At 44.9% G+C, this 24,384-nt stretch overlaps 1 protein-coding gene across 1 annotated transcript; it reads left to right on the top strand.

Annotated features, from left to right (window-relative positions):
* The first annotated feature begins 1,526 nt into the window (after positions 1 to 1,526).
* On the top strand, positions 1,527 to 19,188 carry GABRE (gamma-aminobutyric acid type A receptor epsilon subunit). Its single transcript, XM_030807431.1, has 8 exons — positions 1,527 to 1,894; positions 2,343 to 2,410; positions 9,708 to 9,928; positions 10,963 to 11,045; positions 12,352 to 12,489; positions 16,460 to 16,612; positions 16,756 to 16,955; positions 17,239 to 19,188. Exons 1-8 carry the CDS (start codon positions 1,576 to 1,578, stop codon positions 17,620 to 17,622), a joined length of 1,566 nt encoding a protein of 521 aa, XP_030663291.1. The 5' UTR covers positions 1,527 to 1,575; the 3' UTR covers positions 17,623 to 19,188.
* The last annotated feature ends 5,196 nt before the right edge of the window (positions 19,189 to 24,384 follow it).

Genomic DNA, 24,384 nt, shown 5'->3' with positions numbered 1-24,384 from the left:
CAACGTCTCTTGCCTTGTTTACCTGTTATTTTAGGAAACAAATGGCCTTATGGCTTAAAAAAATCATTTTGGAAGTGTGACATGCCAGTATAAAAGCATAGACATCATGAGTGAACAGCTCAGTGGATTTTCACAACAGGCCCATGTAACCAACACCTAGATCAGGAAATACAGCATTGCAACACCCTCACCACACACACACACACACACACACACACACACACACACACACACACATCTCCAAAATGCCTGCCCCCGTACACTTTCCTCCCCAAAGGAAACCGCTCTCCTGCCTTCCAGTATCACAGATTAATATGGGACGATGGCTTTTAAAAAGACTTTTAATTATAATTTTTAAAGACATATAAAGGTAGGGGGAACAGTGCACGGAATCTCCCTGTAGCCATCACCACCCCCATTGTGATCTCATGGCCGCTCTTATTTTCTTTTACCCCACCCACCCTCCAATTCCAACTTAGATTGTCTTGAAGCATATCTCAGACATCATATCATTTTATATGTAATTGTTTTAGTATGTATTTCTAGTCATTAATATTTCACAAACATAAGAAAATACCATAATTACACCAAAAAAGAATAATTTATTCATGCCTCAACTGTCCACTCAGTGTTCAAATCTCTCCTATTGTGTCATAAATGATTTCTGTTTGTTTTTTTAAGAGTTTGCTTTTAAATAAAATAAGATCCAGATATTAGCAGGTGGGGCATTTTGATTTTTAAAAACACTTTTTATGGAATTAGAACATGTATACAGAAAAGTGCTCAAATCATAAGTGTACAGCTGATGAGTTGTCAGAATATGACCACAGCGGTGTAAAGAAAGCCAAATCAAGGACCCGAATGTGAGCAGGACCTCAGAAGCCCCCTTTGTCACTGCCTCCCAGCAAAGGCAGCACTATCCGGACTTCTAACACCATCGGTGAGTTTCATACCTTGGCAGATGGCCTTTAACATTTTTGTTTAATTCAATTATTCTTACTAATCTTCTTCTTTTTCTTGGCTGTGGTGCATGGCTGTGGAGCTCAGGGTGGACTCCTGTTGGGCAGCCAGTTCCTGGAGGGCTGTCTGTGGGTGGAGGACTCCTGCCTTTCCTGTTTAGACACCCACAAAGGCTGCTCTTCAGCCTCCTTCCCTTCATCCCCTTCCCCTGCCCCCAGTGCAACGAGTATTACACAACCAACAAAACCGCAAAATATTCCCACAATTTTCTGGTGCTCTCTGGGAGAGGCCGCTCTGGCTTTCGCAAGCATTCCTCTCAGCCCTGGCCCTCTGCCTGCTCCTCACTCCTGGTTGGTGCTGGTCAGGCTGACTAGAGGCCAAGGCTAGTCACAGTGGGCCAGCGCTCAGACATAAATGCCCTCTTCATTTCACGTGTAACATTCTTTTAAAATCTAGGTCTTGGTTTTGTTGATTTTTTTTAAATAAAAGAGTTATCATAAAAGAGGGACAGCACAGAAAGTCCCCAAAGAGCAGCAAGGTTGAAAAGAAATTCACAAGCCTAATCTGTCACTGTCTTATAACTTGCTATTACCAGTCACAATTTAACTAAGTTTTATGTTGAAAACTTGTTTTGGTTTGCATCTGTCCCAAGAGGCACTGGCTGGGGCCCCTACAGAGTGCAGGGCAGAGCTTCATTTTTCGTTTGAATGTTCTAGGGTCGAGGGACCTCAGACTGAATCAAAGAATGAAGCCTCTGCCCGTGACGTCGTCCATGGCCCCCAGCCCCAGCCTCTGGAAAAGAAGCTCCTCTCTGAGGAAACAAAGTCAACTAAGACTGACACTGGGCGCAGAGTTGGCAAACTGCCAGAAGCCTCTCGCATCCTGAACACTATCCTGAGTCATTATGACCACAAACTGCGCCCCGGCATTGGAGGTGAGTAGCAGAACAAAGTTCTTCCCCTCCTAGAGGGTCCAGGGGTTGAGGGTATAGGCATGCAGAATGCACCTGGGCAGTAACAGAGGGTGCCATGCACATGGACGGGAACATCTGCTATTGACCTGTCAGGTAAGAGATATTAACTCTATTCTCAGCAGTGTCATTGACCTTGATCAAGACTTTTCCCTTCTCTCGCCCTCAGTTTTTCCAATGGCAAAATGAGAGGACTAAACTAGATTGTTGATCTTCAAGATGTATGTCCAATTCTTAACAGTCCACGAGCTTGGTTTTGCCATGAAAGAATAAATAAAGAAACAGGATTAGATGCTGAAACTGTGTGGTCCAACACTTACTTGACTCCCCTTTCATCCCCTCTGACCACTTCCTCCCCTGTCCCATGTGCCTGTTTGACACTTACCCTCTGCTGCTTCTGCTTCCCTTACAGAGAAGCCCACTGTGGTCACTGTTGAGATCTCCGTCAACAGCCTTGGTCCTCTCTCTATCCTGGATATGGTGAGTACTAAGCTTTTTTAGTACTATTTCCTAGCCCAGGGGCTGACCTATAGGACCTTCCACAGACTTCTGCTTTCTGCTCTGTATTTCTGTAACAACTGCAATAATTTATTTTCTGGAGGGAGGAAGGGATTTTTTAACCACTGGCTTGAGAGTGAGACTGGAAAAGGTAAGTCCCTTGCTACTTGAAGAGGATCTTCAGAATCATGACCATTTCTTCCAGTTTTTTCATTCAAAATAAAAATAATAAAGCAATTTTAAACACCACAATGGAATGCCTCTTTTCTTCTGATAATTATTTGTATGGACATAAGGCTAAAGTTACTAGCTCTTGCTCTAAGACTGTTTCTATATTTTTGCTCTACTTCCTTCTTTCCTTTTCCACTCGTATCATCATAGTGTCAGCACTGCCCCCATGTAGCTTTCATCATCTCCCACCTAGAATACACCTACTCCACCTACTAACTTGGCCTCCCAAGTGATGCGCCTCCTGCAGTCCCAGCACTGCTTACTACATGCAGTTCAAGGCCCTCCATGGTTGTATTCCTCTTCACCCTTTTAGAGACCACGTGCTTTGGTCACACTAGAATATTGGTGTTCCCAGGCCACCTTGTACCTCTGAGCTTTCATTCAAGTGATTTTCTATTTGGTATGCCATTGTTCCACTTTCTTACTTGTCAGCTGCCTTCTTTTGCAGTATCTAGCTCAGACAGCATGTCATTCATGGCATCTCCCCTGACCTCCGCACCTGTTAATTGCTCCTTTCTTTCTCACACCACATTCCTCTCTTTGGCAGTTACATCTTTCCAGCTTATATCACAGGTGTTTACCTGATCTTCCCTACGTGATTTCATTGTAATTGTCTGTGGTGTGTTGGCCTTGCTGTCTCCTCCACGAGCTCCTTGATGTCAAGGGCTCCCTATATGTTAGCTAAGCGAATAAGTGATGAAAGATGCTCTGCAAGAATCACTTGCATCTGCAGAGCCTGACACTGAGACAGACATGGCTTGGCCCAGGGCAAACAAAATTTCAGCATACTCACAGGTACTCAAAAAGTGCCATGTGACTGGGTGAGTTACAGCCTCGGCTCTGAGATGGGCCTTGCAAATAGACCCTCAATGCTAAGTTAACCTTCATGGGAAATCAGGCTAAGTGGAAGAGCAAGGTTCCCCACCCCCAAACCATGAGGCTTTGGCTGCCTGATTCTTCAGGCACACTACTTATGCATTACTATGTAACAAATTATCCCCAAAACATAGTGTCTTAAAACAACAAATAATCATTGTCTCACAGTTTGTGTGGGTCAGGAATCCAGGCGTGGCTTAGCTGGCTTCTCTGTTTCACGGTCTCTCACAAGCCTGTAATCAAGGTGTCAGCTGGGGCTGGAGTCTCATCTGAAGGCTCAACTGAGGGAGGATCCGTTTCCAAGACCACTCACAGAATTGGCAGGATTCTGTTCCTCTCTGGCTGTGGTCTGGAGGTCTCCGTCCATCCTTGCCATGTGCACCTATCCACAGGGTAGCTCACAGTATGGTAGCTGGCTTCTTTCAGAGTGAGGAAGAGTATGAGAGAAGGTGCTCAAGATGGAAATCACAGACTTTTTATAATCTAATTTTAGGAGTGACATCCCATTGCTTCTGTGGTATTCTCCTCATCGGATGCAAATCATGAGGTCCATCCCAAGTCAAGTGTAATCCCTGTCAAGGGATTACAGAAGGGCACAAACACCAGGAAGTGAAGAGCATTGGAGGACATCTCAGAGTCTGCCTGCTACACATGATCATGATGTTCTTCTGTTAGAGCAACTCCTAGAATTGAGTTGCTGAGAACTAACAAGAACAGAAGCATGAGAGCAGATAGATGTTTTTGAGTTTCTGTCTACATTTTAAAATCGGTGGGGTTTTCTTGACTCTTCCCTTGATAATCAGATTTACTTTTTGCTGCTACCAGTGTGTTTGCCACTATGAGAATTGTAGTCTCCTTTTAGTCTTGCAATTTACCTTTTAAAAATGGGTATGAATTTAGCAATTAATTTTGCTAGCATTGTTTATAAACTAAGAAACACTAAGTTCTGTGCAAGAACCAGAGGTTGAGGGCTCGTGGTCCCACCACTGTTGTCACTGTTGACCCTTTCAGGTCATTGGTGTAGGAGTGGGGAAAGTGGCTCACGATGCTATTCTAGCTGGGCAGACGGCCTCCTACAGCAGTCTCCGCCTATCCTCTTTAGCATGCCAAAAGCCAAATATAGTGCTCAGTCCACAGTAACCTCATGGCTCCCAGAAATTTGCATAGCTATTTATTTGTTCCTTTCTTCTAGTTATCTGCTCCTTTGGCTGACTTTAAGGCACTGCCAACCTGATTTGGAAGTAACCGGTCTAATTTCCAGCAAGCTGGTTTGCTCCTTCTTTTCTAACATGTCAATGTCCACCCAGTTGGTGGTGGCTAAATTTCCTTAGGTGGAGTGGAGAGAATCACACATTGACAAATGGAGCAGGGGGCGCTAAGATGCTTTGGTTTGCTTTCTGGGTGAGACAGAGCATCCTGTAAAACTGAAGAGTAGTGGAGAATTTATGACTAAAATCTCCTTGCTGTTTGGAAAACCAGTTTCTATCTACAAGAGCCCTTGTAGCAGAGCAGTAGCCCCACTCACGGTAGCTGAATGCCCTGTCTCTCCTTGCTCCATGGCTATTCATGCTGCCAGCAGTGGCCTCACCTGACAATGCTTGAAGGATATAGTCTAATAACCCAGCAGTCACCAAACCTAGCATGGAACACAGGACTGGTTCAGAAAAGAGCCAACAACTTTATTTTCTTTGGCCAGTGACGTGGCACTTTAGTCTGAGCCAATTGTCTTTTGAAAATTCCAAACTCTCACATGTGGTGTTAAATTATCCTGAAATGTCTTGCCTTCTACATGGTTCCAAATCGTTCTTTAAAGCTGTGGGAGGCCCCTGTTCTGTGGTGTACTTGGTAAGGAGGGGACGCACGTCTCTGCCACATAGTCACAGAACGTGCCAGTACCCAGTACATTCTTGTCTCCTTGGATCCTCATGACAGCCTGCATGGAAGCCAAAGCTGCCATTGGGATATGGATCCCTGTTTTACATTTGAGGAAGCTGAGCCTTCTCAGAAATGTGAGTCCCAGCATTGGGTACATAGTTGGTGTAGTTGCTTGAGGGGAGTTTCAACACCTTTCAGTCAGATGTTGTATAGAAAGCAGGCCTTGTCCTCCAGGAAGGAAACCTGAGTGCACAGTTTTGTAGTACCCAGTCTGAGATTAAAAGGCAATGAACAATCTGGGAATCACTGCCCATCGTAGCATCGATAGTTGCTAATGCTTTTTCTTGCTGTGGTAATTATCGCAGTTGATTCTATTTCCAAAACACTGAATTTCTAGAGTTTCGGCTGAGCTAAAAGAGAAGTACATCGCAAGCTCCTTTGTCAAACTGGGGAAAAAGTGAACTGTTAGTTATCAGTTGATATGTAATGAACTTACAGTTGTCAAATAGAAATTAAATGCTTATTTGAAACACTTCATAACATAGAGCATAAACACAGTGTGAGTGCAGAGGGAAAGGCTTCCCACTGGCTATCAAGCAGTTCACGAGGCCTGGGAATGAAGGAGGCTCTGCTGGCCAAGTTTAGACTGCCAGCCACTTGGGACAGTAGAAACACTTGGAAGACATTTGTGGAGGCAGGTGGGGCAGGGCGGGGTCAGAGGCCCTCATTCAAATGGGAGCCGGGCTCTGCCAGCTCTTTTCTGTCTGCTTCTCTGGCCTACTCCAGGGAACATTCTCCGTCTTCCCTTCCACGGCTGGCTCCCAGCAGTTTGGTGGCTGCTTTTACAATCTTTTGTCCTGGGCAGCAAAGGCAATCAGGGATTTTCTTGATTTCTTCCCTGAGGGCCGTGCTCGCCTCCATGGTTGTGGGTATTCATTGTTTGATGCACAAGAACTCAGTGGAAAGACCTAGGATTCTGCAGAGAAAATTGGACCTTGGTACCTAAAGAGATTGTTGGTGCAAGTGAAAGCCATCCCAGGGCCAGGCTGCCATTGACTATTTGTGTGACTTTGGATAGCCCCCTTTGTCATAGAGCCTTAGTTTCCTTATCTCTAAAATAACTCAGAGTTCTGCCTTGGCCTACTTGTGGTACTTGCTGTTCGAGCTGCTTGGAGTTCTGTTGCAGTAAGGTTTTTTTCTCCCTTCAACTCCAGTGGTGCAAATTTCTAGCTTCTTCCTATTAAATATCATTGTTGATGTTTAACAGACATTTTATGGGACAGACAATATCTGGAGACCAAATAATCATGGATATATCTATGCACGCGAACACACACATTCAGAGGTTACAGGCGCTTATTTGAAAGGAAAAACAAAATAAGCAAAAAAAAAAAAAAAAAAAGATTCTCCTTGTTTAAAAAACATGAGACCGGGCCGGGCGCGGTGGCTCACGCTTGTAATCCCAGCACTTTGGGAGGCCGAGGCGGGCGGATCACGAGGTCAGGAGATCGAGACCACGGTGAAACACCGTCTCTACTAAAAATACAAAAAATTAGCCAGGCGTGGTGGCAGGCGCCTGTAGTCCCAGCTACTCGGAGAGGCTGAGGCAGGAGAATGGCGTGAACCCGGGAGGCTGAGCTTGCAGTGAGCCGAGATTGCGCCACTGCACTCCAGCCTGGGCAACAGAGCAAGACTCCATCTCAAAAAAAAAAATAAAAAAATAAAAAAAATAAAAAACATGAGACCAAATAGACATTTCTCTTGTGACTCAAAACACTCCTCCCCCCACCCAAGATGGAGTCTTGCTCCGTCACCCAGGCTGGAGTGGAGTGGCACGATCTCTGCTCACGTCAACCTCCGCCTGCTGCGTTCGAGCAATTCTCCTGCCTCAGCCTCCCAAGTAGCTGGGATTACAGATGCCGCCACCATGCATGGCTAATTTTTGTATTTTTAGTAGAGACGGGGTTTCACCATGTTGGCCAGGCTGGTCTTGAACTCCTGACCTCGTGATCCGCCCTCCCAGAAGGCTTTAAAACGTCCCAGAAGGTTATAAGGAAACATAAAAACAACCGGATAGTTGTGGTGACACACAAACCTTAAACATGTACCTCCCAAAGTGCTGGGATTACATGCTTGAGTCATGGCGCCTGGCCTCCAAAACACTTCATTTTTATTATAATTCTGGAGAATGAAGGATTGGGGTTAATTAACATTTGTACTCCCCAAATAAAAGCTGAAAGGGGAAACTCCACTGTATGCAATCAATGGTGTGTGTGCTTGTAAATTTTTAAAACAATTTTGAGCTGGGATCTTTGATTTACTATGGAAATGTGGGGACTGAGAGGGTGTTGACCTGGCTGGAGTAGCATCACAGCCTACACAGGAGCAGTAAGATGAAGAGCCCAGCCCATGGAGTTAAGCCACCATCGCCTGTCTGTTTCTAAATGAAATGTATCCTCTGAGACTGTGATCTAGTTGGGAATTACATTTTATTTCGGAACACCTGGAAATAGAAAACTCCTACAGCCAAACTCATGCCACCTTCCTCTGTACAAACCTAAGTGGATTCCAAAGGGTCCATCTACTTGATAAGCCCATCACAGAATAGCATGAAACCTTTACCCACTGGTAAAGGGAGGGTGTCAATGTCAGCTCTGGAGACAGGGCAGTTTTTTCGAGCAGGAGGGCATTTACAAATTATTTATAGTCTCCCATTTAACAAAGAGGATAACAGAGAAAGATACAAGTTTTAGCCAAGGTCACAAGAACATTTATTTAAGACTTTGATTATAAATGGAAACAATTCTACAGAAAAAAAAAAGTGAGACTAATTGTCACTAGAGTCTAACAGTTCTCCTTGCCTCCACATTACCTTGAAATCATTTATTTGTAGGGCACATTCAGTTTTCTGTAGTGTCAGTCAGTGTCTTCTGGATATTTTCTAATCTTTTTTTATTTTGACATAATTCCATGTTTATATTTCCACGTGTGGGCATAGTGTACAGACATGTCATTTTTAGTGATCAAGTCCTATGTTGTCTTATTGTTTGCCTAAGTGAAATGTTCTCTTACTCTCACTTACAAGGAAACATAAAAACAACTGGATAGTTGTTGTGACACACAAACCTTAAACATGTGCTAATGAAAATCCTCAGAATCTATAACATCAGAGCTAACAGTACCTTTAAAGATCACCAAATCTCACCTATCCCATTGTTGTGTTCATGTTGATCATGTATACCTAGTGATTATAGGCTTCCTTAATTCAACTGCATTAATCCAGTAGTCTTGACTATGGTGTGACCAGGAAGGTGCTCTAGATTTCAGTTTTATCCAGTAGTGTCTTTCAATTTGCTCCATGTCAGTAAGATCTGCATGGACCATAGTCACATTTGCCATTCTGTTGGGCAACACTTTCCCAAAGTGTGGAATCATTTTAAAATGTGTGGTTGACCTTGTAGGATAAACACAGCACAAAGTGAGTAGTAGTGCTATGGACCAAGTACTAACAAGTACTATCACACTTTGGTGAAAAGAGTTGCCTATGAGCAGACTGTCAGTTGACTGTGCAATCCTTGCAGCTCTATTGGTAAAACAAGTGGTTGGGTTGTTGAAGCTGAAAACTTTTAGTCATGAATGTCTACCCTAGAGAAAAGACTCAGGAGGGCAAGATTGCAGTCTTCAAGTGCCTTTCCTTGATTCAATGTTGGCTCTGATTTAAGATCATAACCAATTTAAGCCACTGTCAAGAAAAAATAAGAAATGCCCCATTAAAGATGGGTGTCAATTGTAAGATGCACCCTGACTTCAGAAATGTGGGAAAAAGACAGATTCAATGACCTATCATTTCTGGAGATCTCTCCTGTGGAACTGAAACTAGACTTGCTCTATGTGCTACCTGAGAGCACAATGGCGATCATAAGAGAAAGTAGGAGGGAGCTCCGTTTAAGGCAAACTTTTCTATTGTCCTGAGTTGTGTGAGAATTGTGTTAACTGCTGCACGATGTGAGGACCCAGCTCCCCTTGCTCACGGTAATCAAGCAGGGCACGACTGACTTCTCATTTGGGATCATTAGGCTTGGTAACCTCTGAGTTCCCTTCTAGTTCTGACATTGGAAGAGTCTTTGAGCAGAGAGAAGGGACCTCATCCCACTCCTGCTCCCTGGTCTAGTGCTCAATACATTCCACCACATTGCCTTTAGGATTCTAGGTTAGGGAGTGGCAAACAATATGTTTGCATGTGAATGTCCTTTTTCTGTTCATCCCCCAGTATGTGCTTTTCTGTCCTTCCCACCAGGAATACACCATTGACATCATCTTCTCCCAGACCTGGTACGACGAACGCCTCTGTTACAATGACACCTTTGAGTCTCTTGTTCTGAATGGCAATGTGGTGAGCCAGCTATGGATCCCGGACACCTTTTTTAGGAATTCTAAGAGGACCCACGAGCATGAGATCACCATGCCCAACCAGATGGTCCGCATCTACAAGGATGGCAAGGTGTTGTACACAATTAGGTATGTCAAGCCTCTGGAATCTCACTTCCTGGAATTCTCTCTCCCCTTCTGACAATTTTAGCTAACGATCCATGGGCAGAGATCTCATCCTGAATGGTACCTCTAAGGGCCTGTCCAGCTTTCCTAGACCATGAGCTCAGCCCCCTTATGTAACAGATATAGAGGCCTCAAAATAGAAAGATATTGCTCAAAGCCACACACCAAGTTTGTGGCAGAGCTGGAACTGGTACTCAGTTACGTGGCTCCGAGTCCAGAGCTCCCCCAACTAGGATATGCCAGTATGACTGCATTATCTAGACAATTCCATCCTAAGTGGGCACTGGATATAAAGATACGTCCACAGTGGTGGAATTGTTCAGGCAGAGCAGCAGTACGGTAGTGGCAAAGGTACCTAAGATCAAGTTGGATACTTGAATTCCCAGCAGGGGAAGGTTGTATGTGGGGGATAGTAGGGAGGATGTTGGCAGGTCCTGGAAACTAGGCTGGGTGAGAAAACAAAAGCTGATCGAAGTTGGTCCATACGTTTCTCTAATGATGGAGCCCAGAATAACCAGATACTTCTAAGCTGTTTGTTTTGTTTTGTTTTGTTTTTCTCTCTTGTTATCTCTCCTTTGAGCTTTTTGTCTTAAATTCTACCGAGGTCCAGGCACAGTGGCTCACACCTGTGATCCCAGCACTTTGTGAGGCTGAGGCGGGCAGATCACTTGAGGTCAGGAGTTCGAGACCAGCCTGGCCATCATGGGAAAACCCTGTCTCCACTAAAAATGCAAAAATTAGCGGGGTGTGCTGGCGCTAATTCCAGCTACTCGGGAGGCTGGGGCATGAGAATCGCTTGAGCCTGGGAGGCAAGAGGCTGCAGCGAGCTGAGATCATGCCACTGCCCTCTAGCCTCGGTGACAGAGTGAGACTCCGTCTCAAACAAACAAAGAAAAAAATTGACTCCGGCCATTCATTGGTGGTAGTCCCTAGACCAAAGTTGGGTGGATACGGAAGTGCTTAGGGCCAGCCTAATGAGGCTCCTTTCTCCCTTCCAGGATGACCATTGATGCTGGATGCTCACTCCACATGCTCAGATTTCCAATGGATTCTCACTCTTGCCCTCTATCTTTCTCTAGCTGTGAGTACCTTCTTAAGTTTCTCGGGCCCCAGAAACATGCTGGGCTCCTTCTTTTTCTCATCCTCGCCATTTACATTTTTCTGCCTCTGCTTTTCTTCTAAAATGCTGCCAAGGTTGTGCAGGACTTCCATCCTCCACCCTCATTTCCTTTCCTGCCAACAATGCTGTGTTGCTCATCCCTTCCACGTGCCTCTGAAGTGTATCTCAAGTATGTCTGCTCCTCTCCATCTCCACTGGCACTACCTTGGTTTAGGCCTTTGTTATCTTCCACTTGGACTTTCGCCACATCTTCACTTTGAAACTGCACATGTCCAAAATGAAATTCATTGTCTCCTCCAAACCTCTACCACCACAACACGTGTGTTGCTTCTGGGTTCCCATCTGTCTCATTGAAGAGGACCATCACTCACCCAGTTGCCCAAATCAAGAACTTTGATGTTCCCTCTCCTTCACCTCCTGCATCTAATCAATCAGCACATCCTGTTGATGTTTCCTCCCAGTCTCTATCGATGCTGTCTATTTCTCTGCACCCTGTACAGCTTTGACTTCCACCTGCATTAATTTAATTCTGCCTGGATTACTACACCGGCCTCCTTGCCAACATGTTGTCCTCACAGAAGGACCAGAGTGACCTAGCTGAAAGGTCACCTAGGTTGGGTCACTTCTTAGTCTCAAATCTGCCGTTAACTCTCATGGATCCATTTGAAATTCCTTAGAATGAACCTCAAGGCCATTCATGAACTGGACCCTGCCACCCAATCCTGTGCACCTCATCCTCTGTGAGCTAGCCATCCTGAACTTCTGTCCTTTCCACAATACACCAGGTGTTTCACCTTTCTATGCTGCCCCTTAACCCCTTCAACCTCATTCTTATTGAGAATATTTACTTGAGTTTCAAGATTTAATGGGGGTATCACCTGCTTTATGAAGTCTTTTCTGAGTATGTCCCCAAGTGATCTTTATCTACTTTGTTTCCCCGCTGTTCTGTGGACATAGGTTTTTCAGAGCTCCTCCAAAAATCACAGGAGTATACTCACTGTCTTATAAAATTAAATGTGATTGCTTGAGGGTAGGGTTCCTGCCTTGCTCATCTCTGTATTTCTGGCCCAGGGCCTGATACTGAGGAATGCTGAGTAAACGCACTCATTGAATGGACTTCAGCAATGAGGTAAGAGAGGCAAGTTCCCACAGCTGGTGAGGCCAGAGACAGGACTCCAAGGCATTGTGCAGGCTGACTTCATGCTATTGGAGACCTCAGGTGGGCTTCCAAGTCTCATACGACCCTCTTTCTCACATTCCTTTCCAGTTTCCTATCCTGAGAATGAGATGATCTACAAGTGGGAAAATTTCAAGCTTGAAATCAATGAGAAGAACTCCTGGAAGCTCTTCCAGTTTGATTTTACAGGAGTGAGCAACAAAACTGAAATAATCACAACCCCGGTTGGTAAGTGTGCTAGGGCTTGGCAGAAGTCCAGGAAGGTGTAAGGGTGATTGGAGATGGCCATCCATACAAATGCTTTGCAGTCATCCCATGGAAGTGTTGTAAGACATGGCTCCTGTCTTATAATTGCTAAGCACTTACAACTGTTTGCAGAGGAAACTGAGACTTTGTAACTATGTCTCAGTCTCATCTGCAAAGAAGTAAGTGCTTTGCCAAGCTCCTTGAGAGGTTAGGTAAGTAGATAAAGTTCTGCTGCTGTCAGAATGTACCGCTGGCTTTTTCATGCAGACCCTTCAGTTTCAAGGTTACAACACTGACCTCCTTGGATGACTTTGGGGAATGGAGCTCTTGTGAGTTCTCCATACCCAGAACCAATCCAATCTGGTTGAATGGGAAGCAAAGTCCACTGTAGTGGGAGGTGGAGGCTAGAGTTCTAATGTCAACTAGTTTAAGGCTGGGAAAGTCTGGAGGGAGTTACAGCAGCTACAGCGGCGGCTGCATTGACATTTATCTTAAAGGAACAAGTCTGAAAAGCACAGATTCTTGTCAAAGGCTTCATGGTGGATTCAACATAGACATAGTGACCACTGGTTGTCTGACCTTTTCTCTGACAAAGACTAAAGGGGAAGGTCCTGGGTGTCTTACACTTCAGCTCCCAATTAGATGTGAGCATCTTCACTTATGTTCCTAGGTGATCTGAATGAGGAGCCAAGGGACCTCCCCAGGGTAGCTCCCAGAGCAACCCTGGAAACACTCTTCACACATCCTGACCAAGTTCAGGGCAGTGAAGGCACTGCCCTCATCGTTTCCAGAATGTGGATGGAGCCAGTCACCCAACCAGCCATTTGTCATGAGAGGCATCTTGTTCTGCTACCATGTGACTAGGCAGAAAATCTGCTTTTGTTTCATTTATTGAGTCAGTCTCTGGATGAGGGAAAGCTCATGCTCATGTGGCTAGAGCTTTGCTTGCACAGTATTAGGCAGGGGCAGAGGGCTGGGCTACCTTAAAAATACTTGCCTTTTTTCTTGGGGACTCTGGGGAAGCAGTTTTACTACCTTTGACTTGGGAGCCTTGCTCTTCTGCCAGCTAACCATGGGCCTGCCTCTTGGCTTTTTGCACCTCAGCTTTTCCCAGATAGGTGGGCACCCATCATCAAAAGTGACAAGAAGATAAGGCCCAGGGGCTTTCAAGTCACTAGTGGTTCCGTTTAGTAGATGATTGTGCATTGTTTCAAAATGGTGCCCTAGTGACTACAAAGCCCCAGAGCCAGCATCATCATCAAAGCAATGACAGTAGGTAAGCACCAGACCTCCTTGGGAGTGAGGAGGATTCTTGAGGAGAAAAGAGGTCTTCTTTCTCCTCTGCTGGAGACTAGTTGATCTGGAGACATGGTTCTTTCAATGTCAGAGTTATCATGGGACTGTTCTCAAACTCTTCCAGTTGGGCCCTGGGGCAGGTCTCTCCATCTGGAGCATACTTATGTGCTCAGCGATTAAGGGTTCAGAATGCAGTGGTGGCCTGCTACTCTGGCCATCTTGGACCTTGAGCCAGAGAATCTCTGCTTCAGGAGGTTCTAAGAGAGTCCAGCCCTGCCTCCAGGGAGAGGCTTGCCCTTCACTGCTGGCTGTGGAGCCTCTGATGGAATATTATTGCTGGTCAGGAATTCACTGTCTTACAAGGAGGTTTCCTTCTTCTCTAGACAGTTCTGTTCATCAGAAAACTCTCCCTGTTCTTCTGCAATTGGAGTCTCTGGAAGTTCCACACATTAGACTTAGTTCTTTTTCCTTGGAACTATCCAGGTTACATTAGTCCAGCCACTGTTTCACAGGGCCGAGATTAAACGATCAGCATTATCATTCCCGGCATGGATCATAGTCTGTTGTAGTCTAGATAGCCCCAGTTTATTTTTCTTCCCTTATTCTTCAAGGCTTTAGGTCCATTCATTCTTCTAGTCCCGGTCCTCTGGACATGGTCTATTTAATTGTGTCCCCTGACACTGCAGTGACCAACCATGATCTGGTCAAAAAGGATAAGAGTTCGAGCAGAAAACCATCTTTAGCATATATTTTTTTGCTTTGGTTCATCAGCCCCAGATATATTGTTTTCCTTACCCGTGCTTCTCTCACTCCTCAAGAAGAAGAAAGTGTGTGTTAGCATCTTTCTCTTGTCCTTCAAGACAAATTGGCATCTCTTGACGAGCGGAGAAGGTTCTTTTTTGGCCAGAATAAATAAAATTAAAATAGAATCATCCAACAGAATAATAAATCTTCGTGCAACAAGAATATATTATATAAACCCAGCAATTTTGCAGGGCTTGGGTATAACTAATTAGAAGTGTCTTAAATTGCAGTCAAGATCCCACGGCAAGAGGACTTTTGATAAATACATTCTGGCCAGTAGACAAGTGTGAGGGTGGTCCGTGCAGCAGCTTTGGAGGAGCTCTGTCCCAAAGCTATACTCAACACACAGGTTTCCCACTGACAACAGGTCGCTCCCTTGCCTTCTTCCAGAAGAATCTGAGAAGCCTTGCTCCTTGAGTTTCAGTGCTGCTGAGGTGAGTAGGAAAGGCTGCTCTTCTCATTCAGCTCCAGCCCACCCAGACCTGCTGGGCAGTTGATCCACTTTCCAAAATAGGAGGACACACGGACAGGTTAGTGTTCTGGTCTGCTTTACAAAGCTGTTGCCTGACAGGAGCAAGAGTTGCTGAGTGTCTGCTGGGTTCCAGGCTGTTCTGAGCTTGGATGGGCTAAGCCACAGGGCCTGCATGAGCCCTGCCTTGAAGGGACTTAAAAGCCCACCTAATTATAGACCTAGGAATTTTATAGTATTGCAACCCCAGTGTGATGCTGAAAGTGGAAAATGATGTCCTGGGCTCAGAGAAAAGCCCACACAAGCCCGGGAGTCATGATAGCATGCAGAATGCTTGGGGAGGGTGTGTCAGAGCATAAAGCAGCATGAATGGTACAAAAGAAGATGCCAACTAGAGATACAGGTTGTCATCAGGTCTTGGAGGAGCCACGACCATCTAACTGAGAGCCATGACCAAGGACACAATGTCCAAGTGACTGTGAGGACCTCAGTCTGCCCTGTGGATGTGTACGCCACAGACCTGACTTCTGGAGGGCTGACTGAAATGTTCATTTTAAGCTTATTCTTCTCTTTTCCTGAAACACTCAATTTGGGTTAAGGGTCATAGACTAAGATCAAAGAGTCCAGGGTTAGAATATTGGTGTAAAATTGCAGGCTATCTCAGGAAATCTGTGAGCAGATGGGATTGGCTTTGGGTAAGGTGCCTGTGTAAAATGTCAGTTGGAACCGGGTCATGGTGGGCCTTTAGCATCAGATTCCAGAGTGCAGATTGAGTCTATATAGCTCATGTGAAACAGGGAGCCACCAAATTTTGGGGAGCAGGCTAGTGCCGGTTTTGACCATCTGTGGAGCAGTGCTCACTCACTAAGGCATTTTGCCATCATATGAATGTGTAGAAAGGAGGCCGAAAGCATTCTGTGCTTCTCCACCACAGCACAGACTTCCCTAGTCTCATTTGCTGAGAGTAGACACTCTGAGGGCCAGCGGTGCAGGTGTGATGTGCCTCAGAGGGTATGAAGCCCTCAGTCAGCCATCTGGATATCAGCTGCATGGGCATGATATCTAGAAGGCCAGTTGATTTTTTCACTTTCACCTGACTCTCTTGCCAACCTGCAGAGACAGACATTGGGTGTAGGACAGTGAACTGAGAAGGAAGCTATTAAGATTCTGGCCTTGGCTTAGCTCTCAGCTGGCAATTGGTCTTGCAGTAAGCCTTTTTTCTGGGCTTTTTTTGGTCCTATTTGTATGTATTGCGTTGTAACATCATGCCTCTATCCTAGGGAATACTGTGAGCTGAAAAGTGAGACCCTTACTGTGCATGTCCTGCTAAGGGGGACCGTCATGTCAGCACCGTAATGCAGTGATGTTTTTTGTGTCTTTCAGGTGACTTCATGGTCATGACGATTTTCTTCAATGTGAGCAGGCGGTTTGGCTATGTTGCCTTTCAAAACTATGTCCCTTCTTCCGTGACCACGATGCTCTCCTGGGTTTCCTTTTGGATCAAGACAGAGTCTGCTCCAGCCCGGACCTCTCTAGGTAAGAGGAGAAAGAGGTATACGCATAGGCACATGGCTGGGAGTTGGCTGGGCCAGGGCAGAGTTGCCTTGTCATGGAGTCTTTCAACCAGTGTCGCATATAGGTCAGGAGCTGAGCCCATCTCCACTCTTGTGCTCTTGCAGGGATCACCTCTGTTCTGACCATGACCACGTTGGGCACCTTTTCCCGTAAGAATTTCCCACGTGTCTCCTATATCACAGCCTTGGATTTCTATATCGCTATCTGCTTCGTCTTCTGCTTCTGCGCGCTGTTGGAGTTTGCTGTGCTCAACTTCCTGATCTACAACCAGACAAAAGCCCATGCTTCTCCGAAACTCCGCCATGTATGAGCTGGGTATGGGAGTGGTGGCAAGGCTTTGGAGTGTGGAGACATGCTAGCAAGGGTACTGGGGTTATGGCACATGGGTGGTCAGCTTGCTGAGTGATGGAATGTTACCCAGGGTGGTGGGGGGGTTGAATCAACTTCCTGATGTAATGGTGAGAAGTTGGAGGAGAGAAGCCAAGATATGGTGTGCCAAAGACAGTTTCCAGAAAATCCGGAGGCAGCACTTAGACTTGGGTTATCTTCCCTTGACTTTTCCCCACTTCTTTCCTTGTCCATTTTAGCCTCGTATCGATAGCCGTGCCCATGCCCGTACCCGTGCACGTTCCCGAGCCTGTGCCCGCCAACATCAGGAAGCTTTTGTGTGCCAGATTGTCACCACTGAGGGAAGTGATGGAGAGGAGCGCCTGTCTTGCTCAGCCCAGCAGCCCCCTAGCCCAGGTAGCCCTGAGGGTCCCCGCAGCCTCTGCTCCAAGCTGGCCTGCTGTGAATGGTGCAAGGGTTTTAAGAAGTACTTCTGCATGGTCCCTGATTGTGAGGGCAGTACCTGGCAGCAGGGCCGCCTCTGCATCCATGTCTACCGCCTGGATAACTACTCGAGAGTTGTTTTCCCAGTAACTTTTTTCTTCTTCAATGTGCTCTACTGGCTTGTTTGCCTTAACTTGTAGGTACCAGCTGGTACCCTGTGGGGCAACCTCTCCAGTTCCCCGGGAGGTCCAAGCCCCTTGCCAAGGGAGTTGGGGGAAAGCAGCAGCAGCAGCAGGAGCAACTAGAGTTTTTCCTGCCCCATTCCCCAAACAGAGGCTTGCAGAGGGTTTGTCTTTGCTGCCCCTCTCCCCGACCTGGCCCATTCACTGAATCTTCTTAGCAGCCCATTTCAAATTATTAATAAATGGGCCACCTTCTTCTTCTTCAAGGAGGATCCGTGATGCTCAGTGTTAAAAATCATAGCCACTTAGTGATCAGCTCCCTAAAACCATGCCTAAGTACAGGCGGATTAGCTATCTTGCAACAATGCTGACAACCAGACAACTACTGCATTTTTCCAGAAGCCCACTATTGCCTTTGTAGTGCTTTTGGCCCAGTTCTGGCCTCAGCCTCAAAGTGCACCGACTAGTTGCTTGCCTATACCCGGCACCTCATTAAGATGCTGGGCAGCAGTATAACAGGAGGAAGAGAGCCCTCTCCTTTGGTCAGATTATTATGTTCTCAGTTCCTTCTCCCTGCTACCCTTTTCTCTGCAGATAGATAGACACTGGCATTACCCCTTTAGGAGGAGGGGGCAGCAAGAGAGCCTATTTGGGACAGCATTCCTCTCTCTCTGCTGCTGTGACATCTCCCTCTCCTTGCTGGCTCCATCTTTCGTCTGCACTACCAATTCAATGCCCTTCATCCAATGGGTATCTATTTTTGTGTGTGATTATAGTAACTACCCCCTGCTTTATATGCCACCTTCTTCCTTCTCTTTGACCCCTGTGACTTTTTCTGTAACTTCCCCAGTGACTTTCCCTAGCCCTGACCCAGGGACTAGGCCTTGGTGACTTCCTGGGGCCAAGAAACTAAGGAAACTCAGCTTTGCAACAGGCATTACTCGCCATTGATTGGTGCTCACCTAGGGCACACCGTAGGAATTCTATCACTTGCTTGACCCCTGGACCCATAAACCAGTCCACTGTTATACCCGGGGCACTCTAACGATCACAATTGAATTCCCTTAAATTTGTATGGCACTGGAACTTTGGCAAAGCACTTTTGACAAGTTGTGTCTAATTGGAGCTTCATGATAGCCCTGTGACATCTTTAGGGCAGGATTCTTATCCCCATTGTGCAGATGGAAACCCTGAGGCACAGATTTCTATGGGACTGTGGATCTCACTGGAAGCTATCCAAGAGTCCACTGTCGCCTTCTAGACCACATGATAGGGCTAGGCAACTCAGTTCACCATGATTCTATTCTGTCACCTCTGCTGGCACACCAGTGGCAGGGCCCAGAATGGCGACCTCTCTTCAGCTCAATTTCTGGGCCTGAGGTGCTCAGACTGCCCCCAAGATCAAATCTCTCCTGGCTGTAGTAACCCAGTGGAATGAATTTGGACATGCCCCAATGCTTCTATATGCTAAGTGAAATCTGTGTCTGTAATTTGTTGGGGGGTGGATAGGGTGGGGTCTCCATCTACTTTTTGTCACCATCATCTGAAATGGGGAAATATGTAAATAAATATATCAGCAAAGCATTCAAGGTTTGGCTGGTTTCTCTGGTGTTCAAGTTTGTTCTCAGCCCAGGTTTTAAATCTGAAATCCATGACCCAAATATTTGCTCCCCTCTCCCATCCATAATTTCCAGACCTGCCAGGCATGGACCATGTACACTTCTTTCATTAGTAAGGAACGGGAAAGAAGGGAGAAGTGCACCTGGGTATGTGACACCCTTTACAGATTCCCTTAATTGCTCCTATGCCCCTGTTGGTTCCGTGTCCCTTTTGCCTTGCCTATCACTCTAGCCCTCCTTATCAGAACTAGATGGTTCCTAGGGACCACCAGACTCAAAACATTCCCCTCCTCTACCATGTAAAGATGAGGATTCTGAGGCACAGAAAACAGGAGATATTTGTCTCCTGTCACACAAGGACTTAATAGTGGAGTGGGACTGGACCTTAGAAATGCTAATACCCTGGCTGGGCTTGGAGCAAGCCTGGACATCTTGGATGATTCACCTTTCAAAATAAGAGACTCTAAAGATATGTTGGGAAGTGTGGCCCTGGCATCCTGTGACACTTCCAACTCTAAAGGAACTCAGAAACAATGAAGAGAACCAAAGAGGAGACAAAAAGGCAATATTTAAACAGCCATTTTTGCCATAAAGTCTTTAGAATGATGCTCACACACTTTGCATGCAAGAAACTCACAGAAAATACAAGAAACAATTTTAGAACTAGGAAAATAGTTCCTCACTAAAGATATAGGGAGGAAAAAAGGCATTGTGGTTCTTGGGCAATGTAGACATGCCAATTTGTAAGCAGTCATATTTAAAAGGATTTTGAAACATAGAAATAATGCAAACCAGATTTTTTAATCACACTGTAATAAATCTGCAAATACATAAAATCCCTACATCGGTAAATTTTTAGAAGCTCACATAAATAGTTATTTTGAAAGGAAAAAATTAAAATCATAATTAAGTGCATAATATCTAAAAAATAAAATTAATGAATGACATGCAGCCAACACTGCACTTGAGAAAAATTCATAATTTAAACATTTCAATTACTAAACACAATGGAAGAAAACTGAGTTAGGCATTGATAAATAGAAATTGGAAAAAGGATAAAAACATTATACATTAGAAAAATTTGGAGCATTAAAGGAATTTTAAAAATAAATAGCACAGGGAACCAATTAAGCATTTGAAAAACAAGAAATAAAGTTAGGTCCCTATGTCTCTCCTCATCCAAATTACAGATGAATCAAAAATTTAAAAACTTTTTGAAAGGAAACCATAAAGACACTATAAGACAATATGGGTGAATATGTTTATATTCCTGGAATGGGAAAGGCCCTTCTAAGCATGACATAAAATATCAGAAACAAGAAAGGAAAAGATTGAAAACAGTGTTCATATTAAGAAATAATAACAAAAAAAGGAAAAAAATGTAGAGTAAAACACACTTTCACATTTTCATAGGTCAGGTTTTCTGGGAAGCAGTCTTTGAGACCAAGATTAGAAGGCAGGCAGTTGGTTGGGGAGTGCTCTTTGGATCCCTGCCTTTGGGAAGAGTGCAGGGAACAAGGTCAGGTGGAGAAGAAATTGAACTATGATGCATTGGCTGTTAAGAGCCTCAGAATAACAAATTAGAAGTTCCCAAGCTGGGATGGTCCTTCTGAATGGTCACAAATCAGGGCAAGGGGGATGGGCCCTTATACCCTCTCACTGAATGTGAGCATGAGCATGGGTATGCCTGAGATGGTCTCAGTTAAAGGCTGTCAGCCTCCAACAATCTCAGCAGCTGGAGAAGTGAGAGCTGTGCCCAAGGGGCAGTGGTGGGGGAAGGACTTGGTGGAACACTACAGCATCCACGATCATTCATCCCTTACCTTGCTGAGGCTCGTTTGTATCATACGAATACACACCAGAGTCATCTTCCCATGGTTATGTTGAGCTTCTTTTCCTTAGAGGATTTACAAGACTAATGAAACACACTACACATCTGTTATGGGAGTTGGTCTTGGGGCCTTAACTGATGCTCATCATCTTGTACTACTCATTTCAGAATTCCTCTCACCCTTAGCTAGTATCTGCTTATCTAGGTAGCTTACCTCGTGAACTGACTGAAACCTTCACCCCGGAGGGTCTGAACCTCTGGATACCATGTCATTCTCAGGCCATGGCTGGTGGACTTGTTGAGCATTTCTAAGGGATATCTAAATGGGTCCCCTGGATACCAAACTTATTCTTGCCTGCCCCAACTATAAAGAAATGGCATGATCTCCTCATGGTAATTAGAATCAATTACCCCTGCCAGGAAGGTGACTTGTTTTCTTTTGGCTGGTGCCAAACATGACCAAGCAGCGGCCATGGGTAAAATCTGATGGAACTTCTGGTAAAGGCATTGACAATCTGGAAGCTAAGAGCTCTAAACCTGTAGGACCCAGAACTATGAAAACTGGAGCCACAGATTCCCCTAAGTGGGTCACCAGGAGCAGATAAGCAAAACAACTTCTACTTCTACTCCTCAGTTCCCAAACCTGTACATTCTACCCCATAGGGTGCAAACTGATTCAGGGTCCAAAATGCTTCCTGGTGAGTGGAATCCCATCCTCTTAGAGTATCATCCCTAAGCTTACACTTCAGCTCTGTCTTTAACACACCATTTCATCACTCTATCTGGCTAGCAGTTTCAGAGTAGTATGGCGTGTAATCGAATTCCAGATCATGTCCCTAATGTTGCACTCCTTTTTCTGCAAAGGGAACCTCTGGGTCCAATCCAATGCTATATAAAATCTTGTCTCTGTATATTGTTGACAAGATTATATAAAATCTTGTCATACTCAAACACTATACTCTTGACTAACAACTGGCTGAGGACCTCCAGGAAAATAATCATATCTAGAATTTGTGTCAATTGCAGTCAAACTGAATTATTGCTCCATCCAGTTTTGAAGAGACTCCGTAATTGTCCCCGAGTTGCTTATTGGTTTCCTTCAAGAATGGTGACACATTGGGGACTCAACATTGGCATCTTTTATAGGCAAGGACAATAGCTAAATGAGCCTTAATGTGTAGGTAACTATGCTGTTGTGCCTACATATAACCTCTAACCCTGCCACTGTGGAAGGGTTGCTGGATTTGGCAAATATAAGACTTCCAGTTACATTCGAATTTCTGATAAATGACAAATTTCAGCATAAATATGCTTCACGTGTGGTCATGCTGTTCTTGGGCTACTCCTAGCCGAGGTCTGAATATAACAGGGGTACAAGAGCATGGGTATGTCTACCAATTGCAATAATACAAGAAAACATGCAATTAAAGGGGATTCTCAGACTGGATTACTCACCACCATCTTGAGTAGTATCTGGGGCATAGATAGTACCTAGCACACTGTGACAGTCCAGATCCTGAAGATTTCACTGGTGGTTACCTGGGAAAACATCCCAGTTGGGGGGAAACCACATTGCTGATTCAGGCATTTGAAGGCTGTGAGGGGAACATTGTATATACAACAAGCGTAGAGTTGGCCAGTTATTACTAGATTGTACTGATGCTCTACAGAGAAATAAGGAGAAACTGAGGATATAGTCAATAACGGTTAAAATTTAAGGAAGAGAGTCAGAAGGCCATTTTGGAAACTTACAAAGAGGACTTTATCTCCTTCAGTGGGAAATCAGGCATAGATGAGGATCAAATGCAGAACTTGAGAGTTAGATTTGCAAATTTGCAGATATGACTAGATGTCCAACCAAGCCCTATCTATTAGGCTAAAATGAGGGCCATGTTTTGAAAAGCCTGGAACTCCAAAACATTGAGTGAGGTCATCTGGATGTGTGCTATCAAGGATTGAGGCTTTGTAGACTTCCCTGAACCCTCTCAAAGCCTGTAGAGGTGGTCCACCCCTCCCTATAAGAGTTAGCACTTCTCGGTAGTGGAAGACCTTTTGGAGACTATTCTCCATCAAGATAACAGGTGTTTGCTTCAAGAGCAGCCCAACTTCCTTTCCTGGCTGTTAAGCCAATAATCAGAATCAAATCCAGACATAATCCATTAGGACAGTCCTAGGTCTCATAAAAAGATAACAGATTACACCCTGGATGAGCCATAAGAATTAACTGTCATGTACTAGAAGGGGTCGGGGGGTAGCACAGGGACTTGGTTTGAGGATCCTTTGTTAAGATAACTGAGACATAAAAACGGATAAACAGAAATCCATTGACATGGGACAGTTTTTCAAGACATGAGATTGAAATCTGGCAAGAAACCCAAGGGATGGGTCGAAAATCTCTGCTAGAGTGCTCCTAGAAGCTTCAAGAAAGTGATGATCAACCCTGAGTGAGGTGGAAATGCCTGAGTTGCCTCAGCAAACAGTAAAAAAAAAAAAAGTTGCAAAGACTGAGGGAAATCTGCATGCTACAATATATTGATTAGAACTATCATCTACTAGGTGAGGCCCAAAGACAATTACGCTCCATGAGAGGACCCAGAGGGCATGTAATTCCCCCAAACCATGAGGAATGCATTGATTAGAGAAGCACCAACACCACTAAGAAATTAAGTAGTTATTCTCTGCAGGCCAGGACTGACCATAGCAGAAATATTACCTTGGATGGTGTCTTGGTCTGTTTGGGCTGCTAAAACAAAATGCCATGAATTGGGTAGCATATAAACAACAACAAAAAAATTCTCATAGTTCTGGAGGATTGGACCTCCACAATTAAGGCCCTGGCAGATTCCGTGTCTGGTGAGAGCCTGCTTCCTGGTTTACAGACAGTCATCTTCTCACTGTGTCCTGACATGGCTGGAGAAGTGAGTGAGCTCTCTGGAGTCTCTTTTATAAGGACACTGATTCCATTCATGAAGGCTCCACCTTCATAACCTAATCACTTCCCAAAGGCCCCATTTCTAAATATTCTCACATTAAGAGCTATGATTTCAACATAAGAATCTGAGGGAAACAATCAATCAGTCTACAGTAGATGGCTAATAGCAATGGGGATGACAGTGCCCTGAAGGAATACAAACCAAGTAGCAGTGCTTAACCACCAGAAACCAGGGTCTGTTATGTTAACTAGCAAAGTTGGAAGGGCATCCACAGAAACTTGACCTACAGGAAGTTGTAGAGATGGTCAACAAAGCAGGTAAGAATAGATTAATAGTAAACAAAGGTGTTGCTTAAAATCTACACTCAAAAGGCAAGAATGCAGGATCAGAAAGCTAA

This window comes from Nomascus leucogenys, chromosome X (genome assembly GCF_006542625.1).
Source record: "Nomascus leucogenys isolate Asia chromosome X, Asia_NLE_v1, whole genome shotgun sequence".
NCBI classification, from domain to species: Eukaryota; Metazoa; Chordata; class Mammalia; order Primates; family Hylobatidae; genus Nomascus; species Nomascus leucogenys.
Note: the sequence above shows the minus strand (reverse complement) of the source record. Positions and strands in the feature narration are given on the sequence as shown.

What these genes read in the sequence shown, in the direction of transcription:
- GABRE (XM_030807431.1), top strand. Translation starts at nt 1,576, where the DNA reads ATGTTGAAAACTTGTTTTGGTTTGCATCTGTCCCAAGAGGCACTGGCT. An exon ending in CCCTCTATCTTTCTCTAGCT is followed by an intron (nt 11,046 to 12,351) that starts GTGAGTACCTTC and finishes ATTCCTTTCCAG; the next exon opens with TTTCCTATCCTGAGAATGAG. An exon ending in AATAATCACAACCCCGGTTG is followed by an intron (nt 12,490 to 16,459) that starts GTAAGTGTGCTA and finishes TGTGTCTTTCAG; the next exon opens with GTGACTTCATGGTCATGACG.